Source organism: Aphelocoma coerulescens, chromosome 13 (assembly GCF_041296385.1).
Source record: "Aphelocoma coerulescens isolate FSJ_1873_10779 chromosome 13, UR_Acoe_1.0, whole genome shotgun sequence".
NCBI classification, from domain to species: domain Eukaryota; kingdom Metazoa; phylum Chordata; class Aves; order Passeriformes; family Corvidae; genus Aphelocoma; species Aphelocoma coerulescens.
In genome coordinates, this window is record NC_091027.1 from 4,069,764 (window position 1) to 4,093,806 (window position 24,043).

A 24,043-nucleotide genomic window follows, 5' to 3' on the forward strand; every position below is an offset into this window, starting at 1 on the left:
GGTGACAGTGAATTTTAACTTTCTGCCAAATCTCCCAGGCACTTCCAAATCAGCGAGGAACAGGGTAAATTCCATTTCAGCTCTCCCTTCCTCTCTCACCCACAGACACAGAACTGCAGACCTCAGAGTCATTCTGATGTTTCTTCAGCCTGTACTGAATTAATCAGTTTGTGCTGCTGTCCTGTGCCCCCAAATACTTTGACTTTTTCTGTACCTCATTTCCAGTGCTAAGTGAGGTTAAAATACAACCTGAGGAGCAAGTAGAGGTAGTATAGTAAATTACTGGAGATATTCTGAAAGCCTTCACAAATGGGTGGCTGTAAAAAGATTGATGGTGTGTTTAGGTTGGGGAGGAGATTAGGAAGAAGTAGATGATAGGAGCAGAGTAGGGACTGGCAGAGATAAATGTTCAAGTCCTGCTACATTTCTTCTTTTGTGATCTCTGAATTGGGGAATATTCTTGTAAAGGCAACAGGGTTAAATCTGGTGATGAAAGGAAGTAGCTTTGCCCCACATAATACTAGCTGAAGATGAAGAAGAGTTGCAAGAATTATTTAATTTGGAGACCTCTCTTTGGTTAGAAAAGTGTCCAAACAGTTACACATTTAATAATTTATTTTAGTGGACTTCTGTCTGTAACATTCAGTATCTCAAGTACTTATTTTGCCCATAATTTTTGTCTTTCTGTTGGAAACAGCAAATGTGAGATGAGAGGGAACTTTCCACAGTTGTAGGCATGCGTGCAAGCTGGGAATGAGACTATGCCCAAGTAAAATAGAAACTCCTTTCAACAAGCTAAAGCCTTGAGCAAACATCTAATGTGCCTACATCCAGCAGTCATTCTATTCTTATTCTGACACTCAAATCTGACTTGAAAAATAAAAACCTATTGTGTTGTTTTGCAGGAGTCTGTGGAAGCACTTCCGAGCAGTCAGCCTCTGTCTGTTCTTACTCGTGTTCCCTGCGTACATGGCCTACATGATTTGTCAGTTTTTCCACATGGATTTCTGGCTGTTGATCATTATCTCCAGCAGTATTCTAACCTCTCTTCAGGTAAGGACATCAGCCCTGTGAAGCCCTGCATTAACTGTGATTCTGTTACTCTGAGGGGGAAAATACATGATGAGAAAAGAACAGGGATGAGAGAAGGGCAGAATTACAAGGGGTGATAAAAAATCTCTTTCTTTGTCCTGTATCTGAGGCTGAAGAGCTCCTGGGTGGGCTGAGAACAGAGGTGAGTGGAAGTCTATTTCAAATTATAAAGCCAAAGGCTTTTGAGGGTGTAACTATCATAGTAAAAAGGTTTTTTCCCAGAGTACTCATTTATGTGCCATTACTTAGCTATAACCCATTGAAAGCAATTTGATGTTCAAAACACAGTAGTGTAAGTAGAGGAAATGTTTTATAGTGTAAGTATTTGTTATTACTTGGGCTTTTTATTATTAAATTTCTTAAATTGCCCCTTATTATGCTCAGCACTCGTTTAATCAACTCAGCTCCGGAAGGTGCAGAAAGGGAAGTACTTGGGAACAAGCTTAAATGCTTTGCAAGAAAGAGCAATTTTTATTTGTCTTGAAGTTCGGCAACAATTTTACTACTTTGGGGCTTGCCCTCTGTCCAGTTTGGGAGCGTTGTGTGGGCAGAGCTCGATGGCCAGCATTGGGTGACTCAAGCTCCGGTTCAGAACTGGAAGCTGAGCTCATGGTCTTGCACTGTGTTACAGGTGCTTGGGACACTCTTCATTTACGTTCTGTTCATGGTGGAGGAGTTCAGAAAAGAGCCAGTGGAAAACATGGATGATGTGATCTATTACGTGAACGGCACGTACCGGCTGCTGGAGTTCCTGGTGGCTCTGTGCGTGGTGGCCTACGGCGTCTCAGAAACCATCTTTGGAGAGTGGACTGTCATGGGCTCCGTCATCATCTTCATCCACTCCTACTACAACGTGTGGCTGCGGGCCCAGCTGGGCTGGAAGAGTTTCCTCCTTCGCAGAGATGCTGTGAATAAGATAAAATCTCTGCCCGTGGCCACGAAGGAGCAGCTGGAGCAGCACAATGACATCTGTGCCATCTGCTACCAGGTAGGAATGGGAGTGTTGAAGGATTGGTTGAAGTACCCCCACACTAAGTTCAGTCTTCAGCTAATAAAATAAGTGATTTGAATTATGTGTAATGAATAATACCGTGCTCAGTGAGCTACTGGAATTACCCAGTTTTCTGCTTTGTGCAAACTGGTTTGGAGTGCTGTCACCCAGACAGTTCTTAGGAATGAAGGGCTTGGATGTGCTTAAACTGCCTTTTTTTTTTTTTTTTTTTTTCTCCAGTTACACAGCAAACTCTGTCCTTAAGCTGCTTGGACACCTCTCGTGTTTGGGTTGAGCTGGTCTCAGTAGTAGCAGCAAATGTGCCCTTTCTTCATTACTGGAGGATTTTGTTAGTGAAAGACAACATGTTCTCTGTAGCTGATTCGTTGTTACTCTGTAGAAGCAGCTCAGTCTCTACAGACACTGCTACTTCATGTGCAGTGTCATTTTTGTAGCAGAAACCTAATTATCAAAAGGTTAAGGGTCTTGCTAACATAAGCCAGCAGATGTAAGGACCTTAGACATTAATGCTGAAAATAATATCTTTGTCACACTTCTAGCTCCAAAGTCTCTTACTCTTGAATAGAAATTGTAGTTATGTGTGACAGTGAAAGAATCACTCTAAGATTAGTAGTGTGCAGTTAAGAGTGGGATTGGATTGACTCCAAACTTGATACAAATTCTTTAAAGAGTAAAACTGCCAGATTGAATGACAGTGTTCAAAACACCAGACTAGTATTATGTGGCAGAGTTCATGGTGTCACTTCATTTCTGGTGGTGTTCCATGTTGTATCTGTCATTATGCTGTTTTGACTTGCACAGCTGTTTCTTGAGCCAACCAGTCCTGTGATTCTCATCCTGCAAAAGGTCATGTTTAATAATATCTTACAGACAAAGGGGTTTTGCCTCATTTTTAATGCCTGTAATAAAGAAAGCAACACCTGGCCTGTATTTGAATTGTGTGTGGATTAGAGAATCATTAAGGTTGGAAAAGACCTCCAAGATTGAGTCCAACCAGTGACTGATCCCCATGGCACTGAGTGCCACATCCAGGCCTTCCTTGGACACCTCCAGGGATGGTGACTCCACCACCTCCCTTCCAGTGCCTGACAACGTTTTCTGTGAAGAAATTGTTACTGATACCCAAGACAAACCTCCCTGCCACAGCTTGAGGCCATTTCCTCTTGTCCTGTCGCTTATTCCTTGGGAGAAGAGACTCAGCTGCCCCCGGCTGCCCCCTTCTGTTCAGGGAGTTGTGGAGAGCCAGAAGGTCCCCCCTGAACCTCCTTTTCTCCAGGCTGAGCCCCTTTCCCATCCCCCTCAGCTGCTCCTCATATGAAACATTGTGGATGTGAAGGAAGGAACATTCTTTTCCTTGCCTGTGGACTGCTTCTGTCTCTTCCATGCCTGGTGAACCCATTAGATGTGTGAGGTGAGAAGAGAGGAATGGGGTTACAAATAATAATACCTTTCCTTTTCTTTGTGTGTGTGTCTTTCAGGATATGAAAACTGCTGTAATCACACCATGTAGCCATTTTTTTCATGCGGGTTGTCTTAAGAAATGGCTGTACGTGCAAGAAACCTGCCCTCTGTGTCACTGCCAACTGAAGAGCCCTTCACAGCTCCCAGGACTGGGACCTGAGCCAGTGCAGCAGCCAAATCCTAGTGCAGAGCAAAACACCAGGCCTGGAGATGCAGCTGAGCCTGGTGCTGAATGTGACCACAGGCCAAGTGTGAAGGCCAGCCCGAGCAGGGGCCACGATGGACACGACAGCCCCGAGGCCTCTGCCCAGCCGGGGGGGTCTCACAGCATGGACAGTGACACGAGCCCCTGTGAGGCCAGCCAGGGAGCAGCCTGTGCTGCAGAACTCATTGCAGCCCCAGAGGGGTGCCCTGCTCGGGATCTGAGGGTTTGTGTCCAGCTCTGAGGCTACAGAGGATGACGCGGGAACAAACACATTTCAGAGATCCACGTTCGACTCAGAAGAAAACCAATCCTTCCACAGCTGTGAAAGAAGTGTAGCTATTAATGCTGGTCAAAATGTAATCTCCCATGCTGATTTTTATGGGCTGCTTGGTAGTGGTAACTCCAGTGAGATGTAGTAGAAATGACTCCAGAAGCTCTCTGAACTGTGGGCATAGGAAGGATGTCTGGGAATAAATAGCAGTGAAAGAGTGTTTTCAAGATGTAGGTGAGGGGTGAGAGGAGCGAGAGGTCTGTGAGAGGTTGTGGCCAGAGGGACAGGAGGCTGGCTTGGTTTTGGTCAGGGAGAGGAGTTGCATAGAGCCATGTCCCGGGGTCCTGAGGGGCGTTAGGGGCCGCGAGCTGCCGCTCTCTGACGGATGGGCAGCTTTGGTTGCTGACATTTTTTATTGGCACGTAAGCAAAAATCAAAGATGTAACAGCAGTGATTGTACCAGGAGATGGAAGCACTCTTAATACGTCGTGTGTATGCTTTGGGTGTTCTTGGGGCAGTTGCATTTGAATTCATGTAATCTATAGTGACTCTTGACTTTTATGACGGAGTCGTCAATATTTTGATGTATATGAAACTTTTGCTAATAACGGGCACAGTGTGGGCTGCATGAAGTAAACTAAAGCTCTCATGAACACTTTGACCTCTGCGGGAGGAAAGTGGGATGAGTTTTAGGGCACGGATAGAGGCCTTGCAGGACTGTGCTGTGTAATGTTTAACCCTTGCAGCTGAATTAAAACAGTATTAAACTCTGGCGATATTTGCACTTTGGGAATGAGTACATTATTGTGTATGATCAGACTCCGCAAATGCCACTTTGAAAAGCTGTTAATAGGTTTGCACCTTTTTTTCTTTGACAAGGACATGTCCATACTTAAATTTTTACATTCATCATGGCTTCAAGTAGAACAAGGGACTGGGGTGGGGAAATAGGTGGGAGTAGGGGGCAGGCAATTTTTTTATGTGAATTTTGATATGAAGAGAAATTAGTCACTTATTTATACGATAGGCTTGACTCAAGTGTTTTTCAAAGTCGGTATTCCTAATGTGAAATGTGATACTATTTTATTTTTAGTAGTAAATTTGGATGTAGACTGACAGACATAGCTGAATGTCTTAATAAATTACATTTGAAGATTTTTACACCTGGTTATGTGATTCTTGCACTGAAATTCCATGAGTTAAGTACGTGTTAAGAGGCTCTTTCATAGTAATAGCCCTCTGTTCCCCCTGGAGATGAGTGAAACTCCCTGTGCCTGTGTTCTCCCCCATTTCCATTTCAGTGCTGTGTGTCCCACTGGCACCTCCTGCCCTCCCCTGTTCTTGCCACCAGATCTTGGCCTATGCAGAGCACAAAGGCACATTTGCTCCTGGAGGCTGTGCCTGCTGCTACTGAGCCCCAAACAAACCCCAAATCTCTTTCCTTCCCCCCAACAGGATGGGAACATCAGTTGCACCATCCATTGATTCTGTATCTCAATTTTGTTTTCTTGTCTATTAATCAGAAATTTGGATTTATCACGCGCTTTCACTGATCATCTGAAAACTTTTATTAACAGCTTGGTGTGTTTGGGGAGGGGGAAAAGAAGTTGAGAATATTTTTTTTGAACTCTTCTCTCCTGTCAATCCATGTTCTGGGTCTTGCTCTTGCATGCCTGCATTTCTGTGGAATTGAATCTTGCTCAAAAGGATGTTTTGTCCGTGCCCAAGCTTTCAATCTACATAATTTAGGCTGTTTCCATTCTTGCCACACTTAAAACGTCTGTGGGTGAGGATTTTCTGGGCAGGACTGTTACAGAATGCTCCTTAGTATGGTGGGAAAAAGGCTCTCCCTCAATTCACAGAATGTTTGTTTGCAGGATACTCTCCTAAGCTCTGCTTGCTGTCCCTGGATGTGGAAAAATAATCCCATAAATTTATGAAACGAGTGATGGGAAACTTGGGATGGGATCCCCTCACTTTCCATGGTAGGGAGCAAGTGTTACCCCAAGTGACTGGGAACAGCCAGGCTTGGTCAGCCTTGGGGAGGGAGGCTGGAGGGCTCTGTTGGCCACATAGGTATCTCAGGTGGCCCCAGGGAAGGGAGGGAGAAGAACTCCCCTGTGGGATCACCTGAGGGCAGTCGGGCGGGAAGGAATCACAGGGACCACTCCTATCCCACACTGTCACATCATTTCCATAAATGCAGGCAGTGGTGTGGAAAAAGTAACAAACCCCAAGGTTTGCTTTCACTGCTGATGCCAAGGAGCTGTGTCTCAGCCTGGCTGATCTCTTGGCCGTGGACCTTTTCATTTATAACCTGAATTATTCATAGCTAATTGGTGCTGCCAAAGCTGTAGGAAAGGACTGTGGATTTACAGCAACGTGGGTGAGTGCACCTGGAGACTGCTCGGTGGAAATCAACAGGCCAGCAGCAGGTTCAACAAACAACTGCCTGCCAGGATGACAGGATGGAAACGTGGATGTGGCACTGGAAGGGAGCCTGACAGACCAGGAAGGTATGTGATTTTTTAGGAAAAAATGATGCTGTGGTATTCCCACTGGAGTGACCCAAAAGTGGCTGTTCTGTGCTGGAGAAGGTGCTCCAAGACATGGAGGCTCAGGGAGTCCTGCAGCCTGCAAAGAGGGGCTGAGAACAGCTCTGATGCACTTCCTGCTGAAAAAATGATACTTCAAAGAGGGAAAGGAGAGGAAGAGGAGCAGAGAGAGGCTTGCAGAGTTCACAGGAACAGGGCTTGAAAGATGGAAGTTACCTGCATGAGGTGCCAACACCTTTATAAAGAGTTGTAAGGGCAAAGTGAGGTGGAGCATGGCCAGTGCCGCAGGGTGGATGAGGCACAGCAAACTGGTTGGTAAAATCTGGACTAGAAAACTTGAGGGATGTGGTGAGTGTGTTCATTTTTGCTTCACTTTTGGGTTTTGGCCACTCAGAAATGCTGGCAGGATACCATTTTCTGAAAACAAGGGACAGCTAGCTCTAGGAGGAACTTAAAAATGCGCCTGCAAGAATGGGGGTGGGCGGGAAATAAATACTGATAAGCCAAGGAGGCCGTATCTTGCGGGTCAGGAAGTTGAGGGATGAAGTGAGAACTGCCAAAACCGAAGCCAGCTTGGATCTTGCAGAAGAAATAAACTTGAACAGGAGAAAAAGGGAAGGCTGCTCTGGAGGAGCAGGGAGGTTAGGAATGAAACGACCTGTCTGTCTCAGTGCTCTGCAGAGCATCTGGGTGAACACTCCTGACCTCTGTGCTCTGTCTGGTGCAGAACTCCCTCTTGGGCACTGCTTTGAGTTGATTTTCTTTTTCTTTGTAGCTGTACATGAGTAAATGGGGAAAAAAATGCTTTTGGAGTGTTTATAATCAGGGTGTAACTGTAGGCTGAGGCTTGACATCGTTTTCATGTGGACTCATGATGGTGGTGTGATTGATGAACATTTGGACTCGAAAAGATGCTTCCAGCTAGGTGATATAATGGGAACAGTTGGGAATTTTATGGCTGGTTGGTTTTTTGTTGGAAATAGGAGCGCTGATCACATGGTGTGGTGGTGTGTGTCTAGTCAGTCCTATCAGGTGTCCCAGCTCTGGGCTCAGGGAAATAAATGGATTTACACAAGGTGGGATGACTCCATGAGGAGAGAAACAAGTCTGTGGTGAGGGGTTTGATTTGAAAGCCTCGCCTTGAGCTGCACTGCTCTCAGCTCCTTTGGTTTTTGGCAGTTTTGCAGCAGAGGAATCTATTTCCTTCCTTGTTCCTAGTGAAACACTTCATTTTATGCCAAGGCTGAGAGTTCTTGAGAAACGCAAGGTTTTCCAGCATGGGAAAATCTCTTAATTTGGAGTCCCCTATTTCCTGATTAAATTAAATTTTTGAGTTGCCTCAATCGTTTTCCAATATAGACAAAAATAATTGGGCTTAAACTGTCTGAATGTTTGAGAACAAACTTTTGCATTTTTCCTAACTGGCAAGGACAGGCAAGGAGCTTGAATTCAGTTGGTTCAAAATACAAGAATAATGGTATCAGTGTGTAGCCCTCTCCCTGTTTTTGGGGAGAACTGTCTGTTTGAAGAACTTTATGTTGTTGGGAAGCATTCAGAATGAAATGAACCAGTTTGGGGTGGGTATGATATCCCTGGAAGTTTTTTGGGTCAGGGCAGGAGGCCTCCCTGGTTTGGAGCCAGCAGGATGATGCAGAGTGCTGGGTTGGGAGGTCTCAAGAAGGAACAATCCATGGCCCTCTGCAGGTTTGTGCTGCTCCCAGGAGGGCTCTGGAGGTGACCAGGGATTGGTGCTGGCTTTCTTCCTCCGGCATGTTAAATTTGTATGAAGAGACCTTTAATTTTTCAGCTTTTCAGTCTCTGCAGTGCCTGGAGCTGTTGTGTGTGGATTGCTCATTCTGAGTCTTGCCTGTGATGTCGCCCCCAAAAATATTTGTGGGAAAGATTGACAAATACATTTCCCCACTAATCTCTTTGGCTTTGCTGGCATGAAGTTGTCAGTAAATGTAATTTAAAAGTAATTTTTCTTAGTGCTACAATGCTGAGTGAGGCAGGATTGCTGATCCCCATTTTTGGGATATGCATGTGCAGCCACATTAAAGATCCCAGTTCACAGCCCCACACACCAAAGATACCAGTTTTCTTGCTGGCCATGCCTATTTCTTTTAATTATGGCTATTTTACCTGCTGGATCCTGCTAGAGACCCAGGCTAGAGGTGTGGTGGCTTCTCTCCTTGGTGCAGTTCAGCCGTGCCTGGGAACGCTGAGTGTTGGTGTGGAGAGCCTGGCCAGGGAAATTCCATCCCTTTCATAAAGGAAGTTATGACCCAGTTGATAAACCACACAGCAAACACATTCTGTGGCTCTAAGGTATTGGTTATTCTCTTGAAAACGAGCACTTTTAGAGAAAAAGTTTGCCTGCTAGACTTGGTGAGCTCTCTACAACTCCCTCAGAAGCCCACAGGTCACTTTCCAGAGGATTCTGTCTTCTTTTCCCTGGCAGAGAAGACCAGGATGAAGATGACAGAGTAAGGAGGAAAAGGGAGGTTGGGAAGGGGAGAAGCAGGGGCTGGGTGCTGGCAGCTCATTAAACAGAACATCACGACACACACAAAGCTAGAGGTGACCATCCTGATTTAAGAGAGAAGTCATAGTAGAAAAAAATTTAAATACATAGCCAATCCAAATTTAAAAAAAAATAAAGGAGAAAGAGATTTCTTTGTGTTACAAGTAATTAGACACAAATTTCCCCAGTAGCTGCCATTTCCTGGAGGCTTACAATCCACATCCTTAAATAAATCTGGTAGCTGAAACACTCTCAGCCAATAGCACAGCCAAAGACCAGACGAGCTGCAGAATTTTGCAGCAACAGATGTGAAAAGCCCAAGACTGCGATGTGGATAAATTACTTCATTCCTAGGAATTCTAAAATGTAAAACTGACTTAATTGGATCAAAATAATCAATTGAATAGGTATCTGGTATTTATAAATGAAATGATATACAGTTTCTTAATTGACCATAGTCTGAGTTTTCTTTAAATTGATTGTTCACTTCTAGCTTGGGGAAAAAATGCCAGCTGGAATGCAGAGGGATTAAGTTTTATTTATTTTCCTTGCTAAGAGCCACATTGTGCAATTTAAAAGGAAATGTCCTTGAAAGATGGGTTCCTTTGTAAACTGTTTCAGCCCTTGTTTGTTTTCAGATGGAAATTAATTTCTCAAAGGCCCTCCGTGTTAGAAAGTGCGTGTTGATAAGTAAAGAAAAGAGAAAAATTGTAACCTGCTAAAATACATCTTGTTTTTGAGATAAAAATCTTTGCATGGATGTGGTCGAGTTTGGGGTACAGCTGATCTGGTCAAAGGCTGGTAATGATCTCCACTGGCACAGGTGGAGGGAAACAATCCGTGGGGGAGAACCTCAAACACATTGGTGGAGTATTGCTAGACTTCTTCACTGCGCTTCAATGTGCGTCAATACTGATTTCAAGTGAGCTGTCAGCTCCTCGCTGAGCTCGGTGGGTGCAGTTGGGGTGTCTGGGCTGTGCCTGTCCCTCTGTCCAGCTGTCACATGTGCCAGGGAGGTTTCACTGGCGCTGTCAGAAACATTTGCACCAAAAAATGGGCCTCTTCTCCCCAGCCTTGTTCTCAACAGAAAGCAGCAGTCTAATCCTCCTGGGGTTTTATCAGCTGGGTCTGTCTGTGCACGGGTGGGTCTGGAGCTGTCTGTCCCCTCTGGTTTTGGACACAAATGTGCTCTGTGTCCATCTGTGCTTTGGGGGAGTGGGTAGTGCTGCCTGGGGTGGGTTCTTGCTCCTCTGATGTTGTTCTCTCCCAGTCTGAGACCAAACTTTTCTCTGGGCATCACTTCTGAGGATCCAACTCCCAAACACCTGTCCTAAAGATGTTTGCACCAACATCTGGATGAAGTCACACCCCCCGCAGCAGAACTCCCTCTTTCCTGGGAGCCCGGGGTCGCTTTCCAGAGGGCTGGATCTTCTCTGCGGTGAAAGAGACGAGCAGGAGGAAGAGGCTGGAGCCGGGAGGAGGAGATGGGTGGGAGCCGGTGCCGGCGGCTGCCACGGCGGGGCAGTGCGGGACCGGCCCCGGGAGCTCCGGCAGCGGTTCGGCCGATTCGAACAGCGCCGGGAGCTGTACAGGGTAAAGAACAGTATATTTATTATTATTATTATTATTATTATTATTATTATTACTATTACTATTATTACTATTATTACTATTATTATTATTGCTACTACTATGGCTACGGCTGCTACTATTACTATTTTTACTATTATTGTTATTCTTCACCACCAAAATCGTGAGCAGAGCTGCTCCAGCGCATTCTGTGTTCCTGATGTGCTGCCGAGTTTGCTGGAAGATTGGGATTTATATTCACAGGGAGTCAGAAATCTGCTTTGACACTGGTACTTTTCTTTCAGCTTGAAAGGCATTTTTTCCTCCCCTTTCCTAAAATCCAGCAGAGCTGACTCTGCTCTCGGTGACAAAGCTCTAAGGGGCCACAAAGGCAATTCCTTCCTTTGGAGATTCCCACAGATAACAATGACAGAAATAATTTCATTTGGGTCAGGATTTCTGCTCAGGATAACCCAGGGGCATTCTGAGAATTGCTTGGATTCTCGTGAAATCCCACTGGATGCCAGTCAGCACTGTCCAGCCTCAATTATGGGGTCAGATATTTTTCCCTCTTCCCTTTGCAGAGGATTTTAAAACTGGGGATGTGCAAACCCAGGCCAGTGTCACATACTCTGATGGGAGGCTGCTCTGCAGCTCCTTGAATACAGTATCTTTTGCCTTCTTGCATAAATATTTTAATTGCTAATTTGCTGGTCTCATTTAACACAGATTTGGCATTTTTCATTTGAATTTATACTTGTTAAAATTGACAATTTGCTTGGCTACCTATGTTAATAATTTAAAGGGAAAGCTCATTATTAAATTATTATGGGTAATTATTTTGTAACTGGTGTGGAAATTGTCATTTCCGCAGCCTTAAAAAATCCTGGAAGGAGCACATATGGATCAACACGGATCAAATCCCAGGAAGCGTAAAGACGAACAGGAATAGAGTCTTATGTAGAAATGTGATGTAGATGGGGGAAAATACTAAAATTAAGGAATTATTTTCTCTACTTGCAGCTACAAAGGTTTGGAGGCTGCTGATTTCGGTGTGTCGGTGCTGAGCTTTACTGGGCAGAAAAACACTCCTGCTCTGACCCTGCAAACGCTGCTGAGGAGCCTTTTTTTTTTTTTTTTCCTCTGACTTCCCATCCCCGGAGGAGTTTGTGCTGCAGCCTCTGCTCCTGTGTTTTTGCAGCTCCTGCACACCCTCCCCTGGCCCCAGCGGCCTCCTCCATCACTTACACTTGGCAGAGTGTGTTGTGCTTCGTCGTGACAGTCATCAGAGGTGTAATTCCCGTAAAAAGGATGTTTTGAGGTGCCAGGTGTGTTCCTGATGTAAATGACGCCGTCGTGCCCCCTCCAGCATTCCCCAGTTTCTCAGAATCCGGCCGGTGGTCCCTGCAGCTGGAATTAGCCCGTAGCAGAACTGCGGAGAACAATGAGGCAGAGCGGAATCCCCTCCCCGCTCCCACCAGATGGCCCTCACGCTTTTTCCTTTTCCCTCCAAACCGCTGGGAAACGCTCTGCGAGCACAAGGGATGCGAGGCTTTCCCGTGGCTTTATCCCGGGATCGGGCAGCCTGAGCTCCGGGATGGTGCCGGGGCAGACACCCCCCGATTTCTCAGTCCCCCTCTTTTCCTGCAGCTCCGGGCTGAAGGAGAAGCACTGAGAGACTTCAGGAGGGTGCAGAGCAGGTTCTGCAAAGTGGTGCTGAGCTGGACCTTGCACATGTGTGCTACAGACACGTCCCAAATGTGCACCTGGGCTCTGTTTGAGGCGGGCTGGGCTCTGCAGGGCACCGGCTGTGCCTTGCTCAGACGTCAGCCTTTGCCTCTCAGCAGTTGCCAAATTCTGCCAGCGATGCTTTTACACTTTTTGAGAGCGAGGGACAGCTTGGGAAAGTACTGAATCAAGCAGTAATTTCTTTTTCTGTTGATCTTGGGGGAAAAAAAGACATTTAAAAAAGACATTTACTACCCATTACCTTGATATTTGAGTTTCAACTTTATGATGGTGTTATAATATTGAGAAATTGAAATAGGACTTCTCAGCTTGCAAAATTGTGAATTCATGAGTTTTGGCACTAGTATTAGCCAGCTCTTGATCTTGGATTTCCCGATGTTTGCATCTCCCCCCTCATGCCAGGATCATTGTCCCTCTGAGAACAATCCCGGATCTGGCTCTCCCATCCCGAGCTGTTGTGGGAGTATTTCAGTGCATTAAGCAGTAGATTTGTTTATGCACAGAAAGGTGCTGCCCAGCCCTCACTGCTCTAAGCTTTTCCATCTGCATGGCCCCATCCTGACCTTGATCTACTGTAGGGCTGTGGAGGGGCTTGTTCACGCTCCAGCCTCGCTGGCTTTTTTATCGAGATTAGCTTTAAGGGGCCCAGGCTGTTGAAGGGTTTTCCTACTGATAAATGGATTGAGACCCATATTTTAATCTCACGTCATCAAACATTCATCAGATACTGCTGGTCATTACCGACAGAGCCAGGTTTGAACTCGTGACCTCGCAGTAAAAGGTCCCATTAGCAATTTCCTTAAACTGTCAAGTCATTGCGTGACACAAATGAAATGCGACGGGATTGTTTTTCTTCCACAGGTAAAGGCAGTGGGCTTCTGCCTAATTTTTATTTACTAATGAGTGTGTCACCAAAACACTCTGGTAGAGTCTTTGTGCTCTCATATAAGAAATCTGAAGAGATATGAAGAGGGGGTACAGTGCCCTGTCCCACAGCCCATGCAACTGTCAGCTGTCCCATGAACTGGAGAGCTCCAGTGGCAAATCCCATCCTCAGTGCCAGGCACAGCACTCACCCCCTGTGCCAGGACAGATCCAGGCTGTGCCTGTGCTGCTCTCTGTAAGCAATAAAGGCAGAGACTGACAGGCATTTAGGAAAGCTTCTTTGGCTCACATCACACTGCACTGTTCTTTTACCAGCAATTTTTGTATCCAAGTTCTTCCTCTCTTTGCAGAATCATTTGAAGAAATAACGTGTGAGGGGGGGAAAAAATTACCTCTGGCAGTCGTGTTATAATGGCTCTGGTGCTGACAGCCCTTTGGGAACAGTGGCAGCAGCAGGGTAAGTATATATGACATCTTTGTAGTGATAAAGAAACAAATAAATGTTCCCATTAACACTCCATCAGGTCAACAGCTATTCCAGACCAACACGGTGTTAGAGGAACCGGCTTGATTCATATCAGCTAAGACACACTCCTCTTGCAGCATATCTTCTGGAAGGCACATAAACCAGAGGTCCTGCTCTGGCCAGGTGGAGTCATTAAAGAATCAGTGAACTTTTTACAAGTTGCTTGAAATACCCTGGCTGGAATCCAGCTCCAGTGCTGCTGCTGTGTCTGTTTAACAGTTCCTTCATCGCGCCATGACAATGACTCTGTTTCAGTGCTGCAGGAAGTGATTTCTCCATACATCGTTTGTAACACATTTTGGGAGGCTTCTGAATGCTCCCTAAGCCCTGCAGTGAGATCAGTGCGATGTGAGCCTCGCCGTAAGAGCCTGCTCGGGAAGCGGGAGCAGCATTTGTGGGTCATCCATAATGGATGCGTGTGCATGTGGAACAAACACACGTGCATGCAGATTCCTGCTCAGACAGGCTGCCCCTTTCCTGGGCAAAGTCAGCAGGAGCTGAGCTTCACTAAGGCTACGATGTCTCACTCCCCACACGAGTGTTAGTTAGTGAACAGCAGCTTCCAAAAAATTTCCATGTGTAAGAATGTTTATATGTGCTTTGCCTCTGCTAAAATGGAGATCTTAAAACAGGTACACACTTTCTAACTAACACAAAATAAAGCCCGAGTTCCCAATGAGTTTCCTTCCTTCCCATGTAACCAGTACTGCCCAGCTGTCCCTTTACCAGAACTTTTCTTTTTCACACAGGTTGGATGCATGACGAAAAACCAGGTGGATGTCTTTGATCTGCCTCGAGCGACACAGATCCTGGACAAAGATGGAAACAAAGAAATCCCCTGATCTGGATCAACAAATCTGGGACTTGAAGTTCAAGTTGCCCAAAGCTCTGGAAAGTCAATATAAACGTGGGTGTCTCTCTGTATCTTAAACTCCATTGCAACCACAGCACTCTTATGCTGTGTTCTGGTAAAATCTCACTGCCCTGCCTGTGGCTCCAGGCAAAATTCTGAGGCAGATGATGAACTTAGTTCTGCTTCTGCTGAAGTCATAGGGACTTTCTGATGTTAACAAGAATGCCAGAGGAAACAGGTTTCAAAATGGTCAGCACAAAAAGAGCAGCCAAATCCTGAACAATCCAGTCCTAGACATGGAACTCTTCACACTTGCAACTCATGAAGTACTGAATATCCAATTCCCCAACTGGGAGATTGCCTGGGATTTTGGAGGGCACCCTTCAAAAGAGCTTGTGCACCTTTAAGTCGAAATCCCAAGATGCAAAGTCCTCAGAGTTTATGAAAGTGTTTAAAAGGAGATATAGATTCCAGAGCCACTTAAATACTTCTGATAACATTCAGTGTTGATTCAGCAAAGCGTGTGACAACTTTAGTAGGTATTTAAATCCATTCCATGTAATATGCTTAAACTCATCCTCTCAGAGGGAGGGAGTGCCTGCCTCTGGATTTCTCCCTTCACTCTTCAATGGGAGACAAGTACTTACCTCTCCCTGAAGCCAATAGCAGCTGATTAGATGTTTAATGCTTTGCTGAACTCACAATGTAAAAATCATAGCAGGGTTTTGTGTGATAAAATAACTGTAATCCAGCCAGTGGCTGCCAGCACAAACAAATAAATACAGCCTAGACTTAAATGGATGACAAGCATGTGTGAGTACTGCAGGGAACCAAAATCTTGCTCAGGGCCCCATCCAGCCTGGCCTTGAACCCTCCCAGGGATTCGGCATCCACAACTTCTCTGCACCCTCCGTGCTCAGAATCGCATTTGCTGTCAGACCTGGGAAGGGGAACGGGGCTCTCCCGGTGCCGGGATGCCCGGGATGGGGGTTGTGGGAGCCGCTTTTCTCCCCCGGGGATGTTTTCCTCGGGATTCTCCCCTCGGGATGTCCCCCTCGGGACCGCTCCCACGGACCGCCGTTGTCCCGGGATGTTCCACCAGCCCCCGGGATCAACTCCCCGGGATCTCCCCACCTCGGCATAGTCGGTCCCCACCGGCATCTCGCCTCCCCCCCGCCCCGGGGATCGCCCTCCCGGGGTCCCCTTTTCCCCGAGACCGACGCCCCCCGGGATCGCCTCCCCATGGGATCCTTCTCCCCCGGGATCGTCTCTCTCCCGTGATGTTCTCCCCGCCGGATCTCGACCCCCGGGATCACCTCCCATCGGCACAGTCGCGCCCCCGGGATAGCCACCCCAGGGACCGCCTCCCCGGGACCGCCTCCCCGGAACCCCTCCCGGGACCCCTCCCCGGGACCCTCCCCGCGTTCCCGTTCCCGGCCGTTCCCGTTCCCGGCCGTTCCCGTTCCCGGCCGTTCCCGGCCGTTCCCGTTCCCGGCCGTTCCCGGCCTTTCCCGTTCCCGTTCCCGTTCCCGTTCCCGGCCGTTCCCGTTCCCGCTCCCGGCCGTTCCCGTTCCCGGCCGTTCCCGCGGGGGCGGTTCCCGGCGCGGCCGCCAGGTGGCGCTGTGGGCACGCGGCGCGGCCGCCCCGGCACCGCCCCCCTCCCCCCCCCGCCCCCCGGTCTCGGTTCTGCCGCGGGGGCACCGGGGGGGACCCGCCCCCAGCCCCCCCCAGCCCCCGGCAGCGCAGATGGGGCTCCCTCCCTGTCCCCCTCCGTGCAGCCCCGTGGGGGGATGGCCCCGAGGTATTTTCACAGCTCTGCTCGCCCCCCACCCCCGGCGAGTTGCCGTAGGGGGCTCTTGTCTTGGGTAGTAATGGGGGGGCTGAGCGTGGGGGGCCGCATCGTCCCGTCCTCCCTCTGAGGAGTTCGCTCGGCTGGACTCTCGCTACTGCCTGACATCCCCCCGCCCCCCAGGCACCCCGAGGGGGGTTCCCGCTTTCCCCCGGCCCTTGAAGCAAATGCTCTGTTCAGGACTTGCTGGTTCCTACCCGCAGGACTGAATCCCGACCTGCGGGGGAGCCCCGACACCCCATCCTAGCCAGGGGCAACCCAGGAGTCCCCCAAGAGAGGCAGGAGGAGGAAAGCTCCTGGATGAAACCTTTCCATCTGGGTCGCCTGCTACTGCTTCTTCATGGTAGCAGGGGGGAAAGTGGGGTGCTGTCACCATCGCGCTGTGGACAGGTCCTCTGCTCGTCCCAGAGGCATCCAAGCTCTATCCTCCTGAACACGACAGTCAGAGTATTTTATCCCAATTCCCAGTTTTCTGAGCCTTTTTCTCCTCTCCCCTCCAGGAGCTAGGCAGGTAGGATGAACAAAACACCCCAGGCAGCTGAACAGTGTCATCACCTGCCAAGACAGACATTGGATTTATCTGTGGATGGAAAGTCTTTGGATCGGCACAAGAGCCTGTAAGGAGAATACTTATGAAAAGCATTTTAATTGGGGAGGACATGAGCGAACTGCTCCCAAACCCTCGGAAAAGTGCAGGTATGTGCTCAGCACCTGAGTGCTCTGCTTTCAGTCCCACCTTGAGAGGAGAGGCTGCTTTTCCCTTTCCCCCCAATTGTCACGGGTCCGTTGTTCCTCCGCCTTCTCCAGAGAAGGGCAGGAAGGAGCGTGGTCCCTTTGGGGGGGCCTCACTCAGCTGCAAAGGTCAGGGACGAGGGAGCAGAAGGCTTTTCTCTCAGAAATTCCCACTTCCAACTACTTCTTCCTTCCCTTGGGGTCTGGGCAGAGGGAAGCGAGGCCTGACTGTCCCCGCTGTGCTGGGAGCTCCAGGGCAAGAGAGGAGGGACTGGAGGCAGGAGGAGGGCGTTGTCCTGGATAAACTCCAGGTCAGAGGCGAGAGGGGCCTTGGGCCCACTTGGAAACGGTGTCAAGGCAGAGAAGGGGCCTTTCTCTATGTAGGAGAGACTCCTGTGCTCTGGGACCTCTGTCTCCTGCCTCACAGGGTTTATGTTTGTCCTCTGGAGTGAGGCCACCTTCCATGGCCCCCTTGTTCAAAGGCCTCAAAACCACTTGTTCCCCAGGAACCCTGTTTTTTCCTTCATAGGATGAGCAAGCCAGGGCCAGCCTTTTCCTCCCCTGCTTCCATCCCTGCTATCTGTCATGACCAGGGACACTGTGACCATGTCCCGGTCCTGTCTGTGAGCTGCCTGCGCTGCACAGTCTCAGCTCCTGGCTTTGTGTTGCTGGGCAAAATCCACAGCTCAACCCTGCGGCTCTCGCTCACTTTGGGAGCTTCCTCACCCCTGGGACCAAATCACAGCCTGCAAGTCTCTGTGTGTGTTTTATTCTGTCTTGAACATAGAGAGCATTTAACTTGGGCTTGCAGGGAAACCTCACTGCAGCGCGTCCCAGTTTGCTTCTGCAGCAGAGGAGTGAAGTGCCGAGTCCCAGCACTGAGGGTTCCCCCGTGGCAGGCTGCAGTGTCCTCCAGCTCCGTTTGCCATGCTGAGGAAAGGATGGACACAGCTTTCCGCAGGAATATGCTCCAGCCTCATAACGGGCCTGGCAGTGATCCGTGTGCTGCTGCAGTTGGAGTGGGCTGGTGCCGGTCCGGAGAGCAGACCCAGGGAGGGGGCAGAGAGTGAGTGCTGAAAGTGACTGGGAGTTCTGTAAAATCAAAGCCTCAAAGCCCCAGTACTCCAGGGTTGGCCTCTGTGGGGTGGATGGAGCACAGAACTCTCCTTGCCTGCTGCCAGCTCTTTTTCTTTTTTCCTTTTTTTTTGCAAAGTCCTGACTTTCTCACCCCCTCCCTGTTTCCCTTCTGCTTTTCTTTCATACTCCTCCTGTGGGGGTCGAGCCAGTGTTTAACTCTTTCATCCTTATGGCAATTTTTCAGTGGCTTTGAGACTGTCCCTAAGCCCCAGGTGGGGCATCTCCCCCAGCCTTCAGGCAGAGCCTCCCGGAGCTCCCTGTGTGATGAGCACAGAGGCACAAGTCTTGTGTAAGGAGGAAAACAGTGGAGAACTTGTCGCTGTTACTGTCACGGCTGGCTGTCCCCTGCCCGGTGGAGGTGCCCTCAGACTGCTGCTGGGATGCTGTTCTCTTCAGCATCCTGGAAAAGGCATGGAAACGGTCCCCTGATCCCCTGAACAGATTTGAAGGGCGAAATCTGCCAACTGCTCAGTATATTGATTCAAATACATTATTCCTCCCTGGGCAGATCCCTGCCCTGGGAAAGGAGCAATCAGTGCAGGTGCAAATAGCTTTTAATTGCAGAATGTATCTCACCATGGAGGCATTTAGGCTGGATATGATACAACTGATGCAGCAGCAGCCGGAGGAAGCCCAATAAGCTGGAGCTCTGCAGGAGCCAAACTGCTCCTATGCCGTACCTATGGTGTAAATATTCATGTGTGGCTGTGTGTCCGTGTTCTTCCACATCTCCCTGAGATACGACACAGTAGCACCGTGTCAAGATTCAAATGGCATCTTTAGGGAATGTGGAAACTTGCTGTCTGTGACAGTTCCTATGTGAGGACGCAGAATGCTGGGGATGTGGATGTTTTGTGTGTGGACTCGCCTAAAGCCAAGGATCGGGTGCAGTTTCTCAGTGCCAGCGAGGCTCTGGCAGTGGGCTCTGTGCCTGCTTTGGACTCAGAGCTCTCTTCCCGAGGCCTAGCTGTGGGTTTGGGAGGCTGTACCACACAAAGTGATGTACACGTGGCTGCGAGAGGGTCCTCTATAATTGTCGGACTGCCATGGGGTGTCTCTGGAGCTGTACAGTGGTGCTGATAGACTGGACTGGCTGCTCTCCGGGCCCTTAGCTGGGTTCCTGGTTGGGGGATGCAGCCCGGTGGGCTCTGCTGCCCTTCGCGGGGCTCTGCATCCCTGGAAGGAGCGGACAGCAGCCGCCTGCACCTCCATCTCGCGGGGCAGCATCTCCCGCACCTCTGATCGGGGAGCGGGGGCATAGAGGGACACGGCAGCAATTCAGAGATAGCCCAGACACTTCAGAGGTTACCCTTCCCAAAACCTCCGCGGTCTGACATCGCCCGGCTTGCCGGGATGTGCAGGGTTTTGTTTCATTATATGTGCAAAAAATGGGCAAACCTGCGTTTGGGGAAGCATAACCCAGGCCGCCGGCACAGAGAGCTCCTTCCGCGGCAAGAGCCCGTGCGAGAGACGAGATGGGAGCGGCTCGGCCACGGAGCGACTTGGGCAGGGGAAGGATGGAGTGTGATGCGGGGACAGCGGCGGGTCGGGGAGCCCGCGGAGAGATGCGGGACTGCGCCCGCTCCGCCGCCGCGCAACCGGCCCGACTCTTCCCTAGCGAGGACAGGAATTGGTTTTATTATTATTATTATTTTTATTACTTTCCCTGGGAAAACAAAAATCGGACTTCTTAGGAAAAGAAAAAAATAACTTTCACCGCGAACTGTCCTGTTCGGAAATCGCGTGCTTGTGCCGCCAAGCAGCGCACGCTGCTGGGGAGCGGGGCAGGAGCCGGGGCGAGCGGCGGGGGCTTGCGGCGGGGGAGTTGCCCCACACGCGTTTCCAGCGGGGGACAGTCCCGGGGCTCGGGTACCGGGCACGGCCGGCGGGCGCGGGGCATCCCCGGCTTTGGGCGGTCGGGGTGGGCAGCCTGGCGCTGGCAGAGGATCCCCGGGGCAGCGGGGAGGGCTCGGCCACCCCCGCACTTGGCGGTGCCCGCTGCGGGCTGTGCGGGAGCACGGCGCCCTCCTGGCGAGGGCCGGCCGCGGGCGCCGGGGGGGTCGGTGCGGGGAGCGGGGAAGCCCCTCCGGGGCCGGTGCCCGTGTGCCCCGCGGTGCTCCCGGGCAGCACCGCCGAACAAAGGCGCGGCCGCGCTGCGCCGGGCCCGCCCCGGGCGCTCCGGGGCAACTTTCCCCCGGGCCGGCCGCGCCGGGGGGCGGGGATATGCTAACGAGGGGGCGTGGCCCCGCCCCCCTCGGCGGCGTCTCGCGGGCGCCCATTGGCGGAGGCGGCGCAGGGGCGGGGCGATGACGCGATGCAAATGAGGGGGCGTGTCCTTGGCGGCCCCGCCCCCCGCCCGCCGGGGCTGCGGGGCTCGTGTTCGGCGGCGGGGACAGTCAAAGTGGCTCCCATAGGGAGAGACGGCGAGTCCGCCCGGCGCTGCGGGAGAGGGAGGGGGCACGGGGAGCCCCAGGGTCTCCCTCCGGCCGTCCGTCCGCGCCGCCGCCGCGGGTGCGCCCCTCTCGCTCCCTTCCCGGCGTGCGCCCGGCTCCGGCAACTCGCTTCCTGCGCGGCTGGAGGAGGGAGGAGAGAGGAGAGCAGCGGAGAGCGCTTCGGCTGGGAGAGGAGAGAAGAAAGAGGGAGAAAAGAAAGAAAGAAAAGAGAGAGGGGAGAAGGGGGGGGGGACTTGCCTCTCTTGTCACTGGAAAATGACACTTGATGTAGCAGAGCCTGCCGCAGCTCCCGTTCGTCCTATTGTTTCTTAAACTGCCATCTGAGATTTTTTTTTTTTTTTTTTTTTTGCCTGCTGCCATCCGAGGGGTGTCTTCATACAAAAGGGACTTCAAGTACTCCTCCGGCTTGCGAGCGCTGCAACCAGCCCCCAGCACCCCGCCAGCCTCTCCAAGCACCCAAACAAACTGCACACGCAGCAAACAGCAGCAACAAAACCGGGCTCTGATTGCCTCTGGATTTTTTTTTTTTTTTTAATGTGTGCGCCTGTGTTTGCTTTCTCCGACTTGCTTTGATTCCAGCGATCAGCTGCAGAGAGAGAAAAAAAGAGAGAAAGAAAGAAAAAACCCCACATATAACAGTCCGCCTGGCGATTTTATCACTTTTTAAAATTTTGAATAAAGAAGGAAGATTTGCGCTGTTGTTTCTGATTCATGTTTGGGATTCAGGAAAGCATCCAGCGGAGTGGGAGCAGCATGAAGGAAGAGCCCCTCGGCGCGGGGATGAACGCGGTGCGGACGTGGATGCAGGGAGCCGGCGTCCTGGACGCCAGCACGGCCGCTCAGAGGTAGGCAGGCTCCGCGCCCGCTCCGCGCCCGCGCCCCGCTCCGCGCCCCGGGGCGCTCCCCGCCCGCAGCGCTGCTCCCCGCCGGCAGCGCCTTTCCCCCCGCGCCAACAAAAACCCGGCTCTGGAGCTCTGCTACCAGCAGTGAGTTCCGCGTAGATGTCGCCAGTTAAATATTTATCCCTATTGTCCCGTAGGAATGACTTTTTATTAAATAATGATAACAACAATAAAGGAAGTGGCGAGTTTCGCTAGGTACGGATAGGTAGGTTTCATCTCTCTGGCTCCTTGTGTTCGCTCGGAGGAAGGAGTTTTCAAAACTATGTCTGCTGTTGATTTAGTCTTAAGATCTTCAAATGACACTTTCCTCCTCCGAAAAGCAGCGGGTTGTGCACGGATGTATCCAAAATATATTTATCTACCGCGCTTTCCTATTCTCGTCAGAATCAGCAGCTCCCCTCCTTCTCCTCCGATAAGTAGGGAGTTTGCAAAGCGTGCTCTAGGAGAAATTTTATTTGAAGTCCCTTTGTAAAACCATTGCCACTTATTTTAGATTTTTAAAAAGAAATCCCTCCAAATATAAGATGGATTTGGCGAAGCTTCGCCCAGCCTCGTTTCTCTCTTATTTCTCCTTTTTCCCATCCTCTTCCCCGCGAAAAAAAAAACAACCCAAACACGAACCAAACCCTGATGCTGGATTCGCAGCTTGAGCCCTGGAGCCGGCATCATTCGGCATCAGTTTAATGTTGACATCTCCCGGTATCTCCCACCTCGCCCCGCACCCCTCCCTTTGGAGCCCTCTAAGGAAGGGAAAGTTTCTGCAGGGACAACCCTGAAATATTTGAAGTTGTCTCCTGGGCTCGGTGTTTACCCACCGCTCCGGCGCGGGAGGAAAGGCTCGCAGGACTGAGGCTGCAAGATAAGGCACATGGGCGCTGGGGTGACAGCTCCGAGCCGAGTTTGAGAAGTGGCAGGACCGATGCTGCTCCGCGGGGCAACGCGCCGGCGGCACTGAGTGCGGCTTCCCCGCCATGCAGGGCCGGCTGCGAGCGGGCACGGCCCCCGGGGAGGGCTGGTGGGTACCGGGGCCGGGCTGGGGGGGGCTGCTGGGGAGGCTTCGGGCTCGCCTCAGGATGGGATGGGGTCGGGGCTCTGCGGGGTTCGGAGCTTGAGTCTTTCTTCGCGCCCGGAGGGAAAAGCCCCGGGGCTACTCGGAGGAGGGAGGGATGCTCTGCCCCGGGGGGGCCCAGCCGCATCCCGGCGGGGGAAGGCACGGGCCCGGGAGGCGGCTGGAGGGACTTGAGGCCGCGTCGTCGGAGCTGCCGCTAACCCGCGTGTCTCTGGTCCCAGCGGAGTGGGTCTGGCCCGGGCTCACTTCGAGAAGCAGCCGCCTTCCAACCTGAGGAAGTCCAACTTTTTCCACTTCGTCCTGGCTCTGTACGACCGGCAGGGGCAGCCCGTGGAGATCGAGCGCACCGCCTTCGTGGGCTTCGTGGAGAAGGAGAAGGTGAGTACCCTGGCGCCCCATGGGGACTCGGCCGCCTCTCCGGGGCCCTCCCCGCTCCGCTCCCCCGGGGCCGCGACACCGATTCGTCCCGGGAGCCACGGCAGCCTCCCGGGCGCCTCAGTCTTCCCCTGTCCCGGAGGGCAGACAGGGAGGGGGTGTCCCCTGTTCCCTCGCTATGTCCAGGGCTGAGGGACGGGAAGAAGGCTGAGAGTTGCCCCATCCAACCCCGGGGACACCCGGCGTGCGAGTGATGGAGAAGCTTTATTGATACAGTTTTCCTTTTCCCTCCGGCCTCCCGTGTCCTCTTTGACTTCAGGAAGCCAACAGCGAAAAGACCAACAACGGGATCCACTACCGCTTGCAGCTGCTCTACAGCAATGGTAAGGGCCGGGAGCCCCCGGTGTCGGCCCCGTCGCCCCCCGCCGCCTCCGCGGCTGCAGAGCCCAGCTGCGCCCGGGCAGCGGCCGCCCCGGTTCCCCTCCGCTCCCTGCGCTCGGTACCGGGGCGCTGCCGGGACACGGGCGGCCCCGGCAGGCCCGAGCCCTCGGGCGAGTCCCGGCGCGCTGCCGCCGGCCGGCCCCGCTCCTCACTCCTCTGCCTTGTTTCAGGGATCAGGACGGAGCAGGATTTCTACGTCCGACTCATCGACTCCATGACCAAGCAGGTGGGTGCTGCGGGGCGGCCGCCGAGCAGGGGGGTGGCAGCCGTCGGGGCGGCCCCGGGAGGCGAAACCCGCCCCCGCGGCGGAGCCGCTCTGCCCGGCGGGGAAGGGACGGGGCCACCGCCTCCCGCGGGCACGGCCGCGCTCCCGCTGCCGGCAC

General features: G+C 51.4%; 2 protein-coding genes and 1 long non-coding RNA gene across 9 annotated transcripts in view; all 3 read left to right on the forward strand.

Annotated features, from left to right (window-relative positions):
• Positions 1 to 5,202, forward strand: part of RNF145 (ring finger protein 145) — a 46,641-nt gene extending 41,439 nt beyond the window's left edge. For all 3 annotated transcript variants that reach the window (XM_069028825.1, XM_069028826.1, XM_069028827.1), the window contains exons 9-11: positions 906 to 1,053; positions 1,724 to 2,080; positions 3,583 to 5,202. In XM_069028825.1, the coding sequence (XP_068884926.1) occupies positions 906 to 1,053; positions 1,724 to 2,080; positions 3,583 to 4,011 (934 nt within the window). In that variant the 3' untranslated portion in view covers positions 4,012 to 5,202. The remainder of the gene's footprint in view (positions 1 to 905; positions 1,054 to 1,723; positions 2,081 to 3,582) is intronic.
• A 6,617-nt stretch (positions 5,203 to 11,819) lies between these two features.
• Positions 11,820 to 15,458, forward strand: LOC138118286 (uncharacterized). Its single transcript, XR_011155080.1, has 3 exons — positions 11,820 to 12,017; positions 13,674 to 13,780; positions 14,599 to 15,458. It is a non-coding gene; the product is annotated as an uncharacterized lncRNA (long non-coding RNA).
• Positions 15,459 to 20,821: 5,363 nt separating this feature from the next.
• Positions 20,822 to 24,043, forward strand: part of EBF1 (EBF transcription factor 1) — a 268,071-nt gene continuing 264,849 nt past the window's right edge. For all 5 annotated transcript variants that reach the window (XM_069028725.1, XM_069028726.1, XM_069028727.1 and 2 more), the window contains exons 1-4: positions 20,822 to 21,718; positions 23,066 to 23,222; positions 23,539 to 23,602; positions 23,831 to 23,886. In XM_069028725.1, the coding sequence (XP_068884826.1) occupies positions 21,585 to 21,718; positions 23,066 to 23,222; positions 23,539 to 23,602; positions 23,831 to 23,886 (411 nt within the window). In that variant the 5' untranslated portion in view covers positions 20,822 to 21,584. The remainder of the gene's footprint in view (positions 21,719 to 23,065; positions 23,223 to 23,538; positions 23,603 to 23,830; positions 23,887 to 24,043) is intronic.